This window comes from Eschscholzia californica, unplaced genomic scaffold (assembly GCF_041429995.1).
Source record: "Eschscholzia californica isolate CP2 unplaced genomic scaffold, dmEscCali1.0.p SCAF_5, whole genome shotgun sequence".
Classification (NCBI taxonomy): domain Eukaryota; kingdom Viridiplantae; phylum Streptophyta; class Magnoliopsida; order Ranunculales; family Papaveraceae; genus Eschscholzia; species Eschscholzia californica.
Genome location: NW_028238472.1, coordinates 5,927,669 through 5,939,195, shown reverse-complemented (window position 1 = coordinate 5,939,195; position 11,527 = coordinate 5,927,669). Strand labels below are relative to the sequence as shown.

Genomic DNA, 11,527 nt, shown 5'->3' with positions numbered 1-11,527 from the left:
AGTGAAATGAGAGATAGAGCCTACCTTTCTTTTGCACCACAAACAAGAAAGGATATTTGTATAATATTTCTTTTGGGTGGAATCCCACATTTTTTTTGTTTGAATGATATTTGACTAGTACTATTAATGGTATTTGACTAATATAACAAAAGTAGTATTGAAATATCACCATTTTGTCTTGAAGGGAAGATATATTCTTTCAAATTGTGTTGTTTAGATCATAGACATAACTTTTTAACACCAATTAATATATTTCAACAATTTGGATGTCAATTAGCTTTTCTTCTAGATTTTAGTTTATGTAATTGACATGCTTCACTAAAATAACATTTAACATTATATTAAGTTTTTCTTTTTGTTGTTGAGAGAAAGAAATACAAGAACTAGGGAACAAGGATTAAATCAAGGTCTTGAACGGAGTGTCAAGTACGTCTGCATCGGTTTTTCTTCCCCCATTTAGCTAATTAAAATTTTGTTAAGTTGATGGAATAAGGTTATCCCAATTAAACAAAGAATACTAGTTTTAAAATATGTTTTTGATGTCTTAACTAGTTCCACGTTGACTTGGCTTATTGAAAGTGTTAGATGAGATTAAAAAAATAACAAACCTCGTACAATCTTTTTTGTGAAACTATAAAATTGCAAAAACAGTGAAGAATAATATATAGTAATTTGGATAAAATATGGAGTAGTTTTTATTGTCTCTTTGAAGAGGATGTATAATAGTTTCAGTGGTGCTATACGATTCAAAAAAGCGAGTTCACTACAGGTAGAAAGTTGACGTGGTTGGTTCCCATTAACCAGAGTGTCTCTTCAAACAACTCGTCTAATGAGAGCCGGCCACGTTTGCTTTCTACGACTTTAGCATTTTTCTAATAGTTTATGTTCAAGTTTTTTTTTTGCATTGTAGTTTACACTGAAGTTTGTTCATGAAAGAAAATAGAAGGAAGGTTCTATTTATAGATAAAGAAGCAACACATTAGAGAACAAGGATTAATCTGGATCTCTGTATTTATCGCCTCTTGGCCGGCCAAGAAATATAAGCTTGGCTGCCATCTACCCTAGAACAGACGGAGATTTCCGGAAAAACCTGCTAACGAAAGAAGACCCCCTATGGATAAGAGACATAACGTTAAAGAGAGGGCTAGAAAAGAAACTTACTCGATTTCTTAGCTAAAAGTAGAAAACACCAATAATGATGTCGTTTTTATTGAATATAAATACAATTCAACAAGAAAAGATGAAAACCATTTCAAACACATAAATATGACCGATACCTTATTAGACTTCATATCTAAACAATCATAAAAACCAACACCCACAAAAAGTCGTACGAGCATATACAAGCAAGTGTTGATTATTAATGTCATACACCATATACCATATCGACAACTAAGAAAAAAAAGGCTGAGTTTATTATACATTACAATTTTTCTTGGGCTTAAATTACAGAATGAGGTGAATAGAGAAGTGGGAAATAGAGATACAAGTTTTAAACCAACAACATAAAGAAAATCTCTGCGAGGGGGGAAGGTGAGTTCAGGGATCATTGTGCCCATGGCAATGAACTAAGTTCAGTTACTTTGTCCTGTGGAGCTTTGTCCCGCTTCTCTATATACGCGGAAGGGAACCATCCAGCCTTACCCATGCATTCGCCTTCAGCCCACCCGTGCAAACTTACCTAGATATATCCAGAAAAGAAACATAAAAACAGATCAAATAAGTAACTCTTCCGATTGAACATATATATGTACATCTTATAGATATGCGTTGAGAAACAATTAGGCAAAGGACGGAAATATATTGGTTTCTTTTGATGTACTCCGGCAAAGAGAAAATAAAGCTCAACTAAACAAGGAGAAAGAAAAGATAACTTAGGAGTCAATGAATGTAATATCTGTAATGACAAAGAACAATAAAAGCAGAAAAGTAACAAAAGATTTGCGTAGTTCGGTTGTAAAACCTACTCCACGTCCAACAATGATGCAATGTTGAAGAATAAAACTACAAATATTTCTGAAGAATTTCGAAACATAATAATCCACTAACCAAAGCACTCCACGAGATTTCTCAAGAGTTTCTATATATATAACACACCAACCCTAGCACTCTACGCCACCACGAACTCTCCCAAAACCTAAAATACAGGATAGTTCTGCTTACACTAAAGACTGCCCTGTATAAGATTTGAACAAACATAACTTAAATTGTTGGCCCCAGATTTCTTCTCAGGGACCTACAAGCAGTTTTTTGGGTCGCAATCTAGGTTTGATGTCGACCCATATTCAAGGCACTTTTCAACAATATCCTAGATCGCTAGGGCTCAAGCTTAGTAAGTGACGGCGCTTTCTGGATGCACCTCATGGTGCCTTCACGGAGAACAAAACCCTACCCTTTCGGCTTGAATCTGGGTGGTGAAAGTGGGAACAAAATAGAAAAGTTCTTCTAAATAGAGCGTAACTTGGTTTAAAATTCCTTCAGGATTTTGTTCCAGATATATGGAGAGCTGAAGTTAATACATTTTATTTGTTCCGTAGTGATTAAGATCTTCCAAGTACTTTTCTTGTCCAAGGACTATGTAATGGCACTACTTAGGTTACCGTCTAGAATCAAGTCTTTTATAAAGGTTTAGGCCTCGAGTGAGCACCAATGTTTTGGGCTTTTGTGTGATAGACATCAGCAATGCGGTCCCACCAACTCCTCTATCCGTAAATTTGAATTGTAACTATCTAACTACAGCTAAGGATAACAGGTTACTCTAAAGAAAAGAGTCCTTACTTGGCGGACCACAATATAGTCACCAATAGAGAGACTAAGTTCTCCATCTGCTTGAGCATCAAAAGGGTGTATAACCTGCATGAAATTAACGACAACCACCATCAGCAGAAAGAAATAATTACTTTGTGGAATTTCACTTAGTGAAGTCTGAACCAGCTCTTGTGATAATGTCAAATTCTTTTAGTTAATTTAATTGATGCTTGACCAGCTTCCGTATATCACGTTATATCTATCACAAAAATCTATTACTGCCAGAGGCGGAAGTGCTACTTGACTAACCAGAGCAGTAGCCTGGACTGGGCTACTAAAGGTTCCTCATGTGGACCCTAACAGGTCAAAACGTTCGCTGATATTGACTAGTTAGCCTGGGTATATATATCCATTAGAGTAACCTCCATAAACCAGGTCTCTAGTAAAATCAGTCCGAATATCTAAACTTCGAGATTGAATACACGCGATCCATGTAATGGAATGTCAGAAACAAATACGTCACTATATTCGTTGAGAATAATAAACATTGTAGTACTAACTCACTAAGTAATATGCTTACAAATGAGCAAGGAGGAGATCAGAGGGTCTCCAACGAGAAATTTTGCAAATTAGGCATCTTGGAACAGATCCAACCACATAAACGTGGTGAAAATCAACTACCAAATGGCAATTTTCACATTTCGCATGCTCAGACTATTATATCCCAGACCTACAATATAGATTGTCTTAAGGAAAGTGACGTACTTCTGCAATAAAACATGTGTCCTCAGAACCAGATTCTACATCACCAGTATGGTGTGAATTATTTGCCAAATCTGCAGGTTGAACGACTCCGTCAGTCTGCAGTTTTACTCGTTCAGATGTGAACTCCATCTGCTGTTTTTCTATAATCATCTGTTTCCAACAGCAAAAGCTTCAGAAAGACAACATTCATAGACTAATTATGACAGAAAAAGGAAAAAAATAAACACCTTAGCGTGGAGCTTCTCTAAGATATCTGCAGAGGTGTGATGATAAGACCTTTCGGCGTTTGCCTGAAATATGGATTGGCAACAACAAGGTTCCAGCAACCATAGAGATACAACTTTAATCTTTGAAAGTGAAAATATCTATATCAGAGTTTAAATTGATGCAGTACCATTGTGAGAAGTCTCTCGAAAGTGAGCTTTTGTTGGTGAGCCTCAACTAACGACATAGCGGCTACTGCTTCTCGTCCCATTGCCATCATAGAAGATTTCAGCTCTTCCAATTTTGCCTCAGCATTTTGAAGCTTAAAATCAGCCTCTGCTAAAGTTCCAGCTTCTTTGCATTTTAATCGGCGTCTTGTAACTTCAGCTGCCTGCATTCACTACACGTTGACTAGGTTTCATCTCTTCTACCTCCAACAAAAACTATATCCTACTGAAAATACCTGAGAGTCGACTTCCTGCCGAATCCTGTCGTATTGACGAGTCAGGTGACGAGCGTCGTCTAATGGAGCTCCACTTATTGATGCTCGTAGTGGCTCAGAAACCTACATACAAATAATATTATAACACTATTGTACAAAATAAACACAACCAACAATGTGAAACATAAACATTGAAAGCAATAAGAGAACTGGAGCAACTGAAAAATAATTATCAGCCAAGAAGCATAGAGAAGTCTTTTTCCATCTATTTATTCGTTTTAGACTTTTAGTCTTTTTAGTCAGAGACTAATATAACAAATGAGTGTTAGATGCAGCAAAAACTATGACAGTCATAACCTGAGGACCAAGAATGCTAATAAAATCCTCCCTCTCTTCTTCAATTAACTTGTGGGCGGTACCGAATTGAAGAGCGGCATTTGCAAGACCAGAAGGAGAGCTTTGATTCTCATTCCCGTATGCCCAACAATCTTCAGCCAACTTTCTTACTACAACATTAAAGTTTCATTACCAGAAAAAGTATGAAAAGTTAATAAAATTCATTTGAGAGACACGAAATGGACACGAAACACGAAATTCTGAACTAATATATAAAAACATATAACTTCAGACCGACCTATTTCCATTTGTTTCGAGCTGGAAGAAATAAAACTTTCAACCCCTCGAACAATGTTCCTCTGAAAATGCTGCATAACAATGTATAGGATGATTATTTTTATTAAATTATGAGTAGAAAGAAGAGGTTATAAATCAAGGAGACTACGTATTATTCCAAAATACGTGCTGGAGAAGAACATTACGGAAGCTTGTAGCTTTGCGATTGCCCGCCAACCTCAATTAAGATGGAAATAATCTAAAAAGTACAATGTTCTAATAAAAAATAATTCTATCAAGGGGTAGTAAAAGCGCACCTTTGCTGCTCTTGTCGAGTTATAGAGATTTTGGAGTTGTTCATGGCATTGAAGTTCAGCTTCATCAATAACGACAGCATCATTACCGAAATGCCCTAATTGCCTTAAAACTGCCTGCGAAGTTATAAGAAATTTCACAGTTTAAAACGATACATGTCTTAACACCTTAATAAAACAAGCATGAGTAAGAACATATATAACATAGCATAAAACTTCATAGAATATTTTGTAAAGGTATCTAGGAATGACATTAATGGTGAATCGAAAAGCGAAGGGGAATACTGTAAAAGCTTAACCCACGATCGTTCATCTTTCTGACCACAATTACTCGGTTAAATTCAATACATGATCATCAGTTCTCATACATTTCTTCACTAATTTTCTACGATAAATACGGGTAAGTTATTTTCCTCCATCAACAACCTTTTGTTGGACTAGTTACCAAGTTAGTTTCCACCCTCTAGGTCAACTGTTCGAGACACGGTGTCATACCCCTTAAAGTATGCTGACATTTCAAAAAAGAAAATTAACTAAATTAGATCATATTAAATGGAAATGACCAAATTTCTCCTTCAAATTAAGCAGAATAAAAATAAATATTTGAATTGATGGTAAATTGGATCATATCCCAATAAAGGTTCAGAATCTAATGAACTAATATGCCTTCAATTATAGGGATATAAACCAGATAAATACAACAAAACCCACAAATTAAAGAAACAAACATCAACTAATACAACTAATTTTCATCAAGTTCACATCTTTTTCACTTAATTCGTACAAAATTTGTCCGAAAAAATAGATTCTTTAGTGGCATGAAGAACAAAATAGAAGCAAAATTACCTGTTGTTGTTTTGCTACTTGCTCCCTAAGCTTACTCGCTTGTTTTCTAATAGCTTCCATCAAAAAAGTATGAGGAAAAAGATTTTCCGCCTAATTTTACAGACTTATCAATCACAAGCCTTGAAAGACTTCCATCAAAATTCACTAAATCATCTAACTAGAGACCAGAGAGAGAGAGAGAGAGAGAGAGAGAGAGAGAGAGAGAGAGAGAGAGAGAGAGAGAGAGAGAGAGAGAGAGAGAGAGAGAGAGAGAGGGGTTTTAGAGAGAGAGAGAAAGTATATCCTACAACTGTTGGGTATTTTTGTAGAGAGAGAGAGAGAGAATGATTTGGCGTAAAGGCTACTAGTGTTAATAAGAGAAGAAGCAGTAACTGTTTAAGAGAGATGATGAAAAGTGAGACTGTCGAATTTATGAAGAGGAACAAATCCTCAGAATATATAGGTTCCCTCACCCAGAGTTGCTTCCTGCACTGGCAGCTAAATTATGCCACATCACTCAATCCCACCTGGAATGCTGACGAGTCATTCATTCTACTATTGTTACACCAAACTTACACACTCATCATACAATGGAATTTGATCTTGTCTTTGCCATATATGTACATATGGGAATACGACTTCAAAATCTTCGTTGAAAAAACAAACAATAACAAGATAGATAATTGAAATATTTAATTTATTGAGAAAGAAATTTAGAATATTCTTGATTTTTAAATCGGATCTTATACTTTTGGCAACTTTGTTATAATTGTTAATACAATCATTGAAGAAATTATTGTCAAAGATAAAATATTGATGCAAAAGTGTTGGAATTTTGTTGTTCGAAGAGTTAATATGCCAAATATTAGGTTCAATATTCTTTTCCTCCACTCAAAATGAACTATTCACTTATCTTCTTCATGTGTAGTCAGCAATTCATAACTATTCTTCCAACTGGTGATGTGTGAATTTCTTTCTCTTTTCTTCTTGAAATTAATGAATTAATATGATTCACAGCCCATAGTACAATGCATAATGCTTATGTTTAGTGGTTTAGTCATCAAATTTCACACAACTCAGAAGTGATGGATAATCAAAGGTTGTTGTTAGGGGAACAAAACTCCCTATTTTAACTTCCTTTTATAACAAATTTTCATCTCTTTTCTCCATCACTTTTATCACCAACCAGTGCCATTGATTTGTCCCCCCATTTTCTCGTATATGTCCACTCACTTCACTTCACTTCATTTCACTTCACTTCACATCTCTCTCCTCTCTCTTTGTCGTTTGGCGATGCTAACAACTGTCAGCAGAAAAAAGAAGAAAAATATAACCGGAGATCAGATTGATAAATGCATAGAGAGAAATGTACATTTTCTAATAAGATAAAGTTAACCTTATAAAAATTAGATAGTCAATCTTACAAAAGTGATAGCTCGCATAAAATCAATCATAAACAAATGGTACTAGCAACATTACCTTAGGAATTTTGCAACAAAAAAAAGACGTAACCTTAGGAATTAAAAATCATAAGTAAATGCCAGCCAACAACATTAATACACAATGAAGTCCCTTGACCTGTCCAGAGAGAAGATATAGACGGTCACTCCAGCAGTGTTAGATGTACCTTTACAGCACGAGCTTTTGAAAAGTGACTTTATGGTCTAAAAGGCTTGACGATTAACGCCTCGACCGGGCAAATAAGGGAATATTTGCCACCCCAACTTTTTATTAAGTAATGTTTGGGAAAAGTGCTTAACTAATTTTTTTAGCTTCCTTTTGAGGGTTACCTATTAGCTATTACACAGGGTTTGGCCCATGGCTAAGAAATGGAAGGGAGATCTTTGTTTGTGAGAACATTGGCTAGAGATGGATGTGACAGAAATAATGTTTTTTTGTTTCTCCGACTTTTGGCGCGCACAATCAGAATACGTTATAAAAATTCGTGAAACTTCATGGGATTTCACGAGAATTTACAGGATCTAGCAAGTACACAAAAAGTTCTTTTTTTTTCAAATCACCTCTTTGCCATGAATTGGCCCTTGAAAAGGTTTTAGCAATGAATGGCTTTTTGAATTCCAAGATAGCAAATTTGTGTACATCATCATAGACCGAATGGCTTTTTGAAATCCAAGATAGCAAATTTTTGAATTCCGAGAAAAAATCCACTTTTGAAAAGGTTTTCCGCATAGACTGCAAGCCTGCAAGCAATGCCATGAGCCAATTTTGCCAATGCCCATACTCCATTTAGGATACTATATAACATCTACTACGTATTGATTCAAGCATCCATAAACGAAAGACAATAGTGGCACATCCTTCGCGTAGTGTTGTTTTATATTAGATGTGAGGAATTGGAGAATTTCAGATATCTTTTTTGAGAAATCATAGAGATGGAAGAAAACGATGCGAGAAAAATTTAGAGATGAAAGGACGAAGGTGAGAGGAAAGATGAACAAAAGGAACTTAAAAGACATAACTAGGTATCGGAAAAAGTGAGGCCGAGTGAGAATGTTGGACAACATTGAAGACCAATTGGACACGGTTAGGTATAGAAGTACGGAGTGCTTATAGGGCAAGTGCAAATCGCCAAAAGGGTATAACCTCGTATGAACTAATTCATTCGTAATATTATCAAACTTAAACAAAGATGATTACATACCAACAAGAGATCTACGACGAAAAACAACATAAAATAACACTAATTTACGTATAATAGACATAATCCTTATATAAATCAATTCCTTCAGTTCTTGGTACAATCAGTTGGCAAGAAGTTAACTTTCTTCCCTTCAATATCATACTCAACAAGGAAATTCCTCTGCGCAACATTCCCAAAGATTGAGAAATCTTCAGACTTAGAAAAAGCTAAACAAACAGTACCTTCTTCTACTTGTATGAATGTATTATACGGTTTTAAGACAATATCGGCATCCGTAAAGTGAGCAGTAATTGTGGGTACAGTCTTAAGTTCTTGAATATTGTAACATAAGTTTAGACCACTTGGACCAGTAACTGGTTCAGCATCAATAGCACTTCTCACTTTCGACTCGAATGCTTCATATGTTTGGGTTGGAAGAATTGTCAACGTTGTTCCTGAATCGATAATAATGTTACCTCGTTCGACATATCCACCTCTAGCTTGTTCAGGAGATGATTTCGATGATTTGACAAGGATTCTTTCATCATCATTACCCAGACTGATTGATTCAAGTGTGAGGTAATAGAATGGAGATGGTCTACCAGAAATAGAAATCTTACTAATTAATGGAGTTGAAAGAACTCCATCATCTGAAATATCAGCTTGACTACCAAAGTTAAGTTTACTTGTTTGATTTTCAGATTCAGATGTTGGGTTTATCAAACAATAAGAGAATTTACCATCAATGGCAGAACTCAATTGAGATATAAAAGATAATGGGCCTCTACCTAAGCCCACAAGCCCAGAACTACCTGCACTAAATGTTCCTGCATTATCATGACCACAACCAATTGCTATATTAGGAAAAGAAATGGGCCTACCACTCGTGGAGTCGAAAGTTACTGTCTCAGCCGCTAAGTCTCCTGTAGTTCGAGATTGATCTCCGTAACCAATTTCATACTGACAAGTTGATCGACATGAACCCGATTGTCCTAACGCTGAACAAGCTTTAGAAGAGCACGAAAAATCTTTATAAGTTGAAGATTTTTTCGGGTTAAAAAGTGGTGCATCTTGTTCATAACAATTTTCACAAGGTAAACATTGTGTCCAAGTAATATCACTTCCTGTATCAGCAATAGCTAATATATCAACTTTTGGTTTTCCGAGTCCAAACTTCATTAGATATTCGCCAGAGTAAGATATTACATCTGACGTTATCGAACCATTTTCGTCTCTAGAAGCGGCTAGTAACGAATTCTTTAACACATTGACACGGTTTATTGATCTTTCGATTGATTTTTGGACTCGTTCGAAATGATTTAGGTTTGGGTTGTAGAATGGAGATAGAGGAGAGTCATGGTGAATAAAATCAACACTAAAACCACCTCTAGTACTAGCTGAGATTAAAGATAATGTTGAAAGAAAAACAGAGAAATATGCAAGGATGGAGAGTTTGGTTGCCATGACTAGTTTAGAAAGAGATAAAGAGAGATGGTTGTGAGGAAGAATGTGATGGGGAGGATGGAATTTATAGTGAGAGAAAGATGTTATAGAATATGAAATGAAAAGGAAGGTTTTAAGGATTTGGAAGGAAAGATGAAACAAATATTCTGCATTCCTCCTTTGGTCTTCCAAATATACAGAAAATGTTTTATTTCCTTTGGAATATCAAATGTTTTTGGGACAGAATCTAATTGATTCTAATCATATAAAATAATCGAATGAACTTACCTATTAAATGCTTAGATTAGTAAAAATCTTTGTCCCAATATATGTTCTTGCCTTCCTTATATTTTGAAAAAATTTAACCCGATCAAAGTTTTGATTTATAACCAATGACAATTACATATCCTTCTCAATTTAGGGTAATCTATTATTTAGTCCGATCTGATTAATATTAGCTACATATTCTTTCCATTTAAACATGATCTAGTCTAGACACAAAATACTATGGTGGCATTCTTAGTAATACCCATGTGACCCTATGTGGACACCATATATAAAATGAAATAATCCGATCATCATCATCATCATTTTCTCCGTCTTTTGGATTTCTTTGTAACGTGGCAAAATAACCAGAAAATTTTGAGAATTATTTGTTAATTTCGATCCAACGACATTTATAAAAGCACCTCCTCATTTTTTTATCATTTCCAACAATTACATCTGTTGCAATGTGTACATGACCATTTACGAGCACAACATCATCAAATTGACTATAACGCTTAACACTAACAGACGAATTCGGCGTTCCAAAAGATAAAACGTCTCTTCGACTTCATTGTTCGCTAAATCAACTCGATGACTCATATTTAACATATCCAAAATACCATTATTATCATTAGAGTCGGTGTTTGGATTAGTCATTGAATAAGGAAGAAAATTTGGATCAAGGTTGAAGGATGGAGAAGAGATGAAAAAATATGGAGAAAGAGAGACAGAGGTATAAATTTTTTTGGAGTGGACCCCTTCAATGTGGCCGTTGAGGGACCCCAAATAACCATATTTAGGCCTCAGAGTCCAATTCCTAAATTTCCCTGTTGGAGGGGGGGGGGGGGGGGGGATAGGAGGTGGGTCTGGACTCCAGAAATTTGAATTTGAGAGCCCAACTTTAGTGATGTTGTTTGATTTATTTTAAGGGGTAGGAATAACGTATAGATTGAACCTTTTTATGGAGTGCCTTTAGAAAATAAGATATGAATTTGACTTTTTATGATGTGCCTTTAGAATTTGTTGAAGCTATCTTCTTATCCTTTTTTTATTCCCCAAATCTCTATTTTCCCCACCTCAAATTAGGGTTACTGATTCAGTTTTAAAAAGCATTTTTCTTGCTTTCCTTAAATTTCATTTTTTCCTTAAATTTCAGTTGAAAAGAGAAGTGTTTTCCATTTATGATTCTTTTCTCTTACTGGTTTCTTATTTCCTCCCTCATCGTTGTGTCTTTGAGAGGGAAAGATAGACACATGTATTCCGATC

General features: G+C 35.4%; 1 protein-coding gene and 1 pseudogene across 2 annotated transcripts; both read right to left on the bottom strand.

Moving 5' to 3' along the window:
- Nucleotides 1-1,250: 1,250 nt before the first annotated feature.
- On the bottom strand, nucleotides 1,251-6,284 carry LOC147536561 (SH3 domain-containing protein). 2 transcript variants are annotated; one of them, XM_086644028.1, is made up of 11 exons: nucleotides 6,187-6,284; nucleotides 5,932-6,115; nucleotides 5,089-5,202; nucleotides 4,794-4,863; nucleotides 4,517-4,665; nucleotides 4,181-4,282; nucleotides 3,908-4,108; nucleotides 3,741-3,803; nucleotides 3,514-3,663; nucleotides 2,779-2,853; nucleotides 1,251-1,681 (listed from the first exon to the last, which is right to left on the bottom strand). In XM_086644028.1, exons 2-11 carry the CDS (start codon nucleotides 5,989-5,991, stop codon nucleotides 1,547-1,549), a joined length of 1,119 nt encoding a protein of 372 aa, XP_086500154.1. In that variant the 5' UTR covers nucleotides 5,992-6,115; nucleotides 6,187-6,284; the 3' UTR covers nucleotides 1,251-1,546. The 2 variants fall into 2 exon arrangements, with proteins under 2 accessions (XP_086500154.1, XP_086500153.1); XM_086644027.1 differs by having other exon boundaries at nucleotides 5,932-6,266.
- Nucleotides 6,285-8,656: 2,372 nt separating this feature from the next.
- LOC147536560 (aspartic proteinase CDR1 pseudogene) lies at nucleotides 8,657-10,015 on the bottom strand (annotated as a pseudogene).
- Between the last annotated feature and the right edge of the window lie 1,512 nt (nucleotides 10,016-11,527).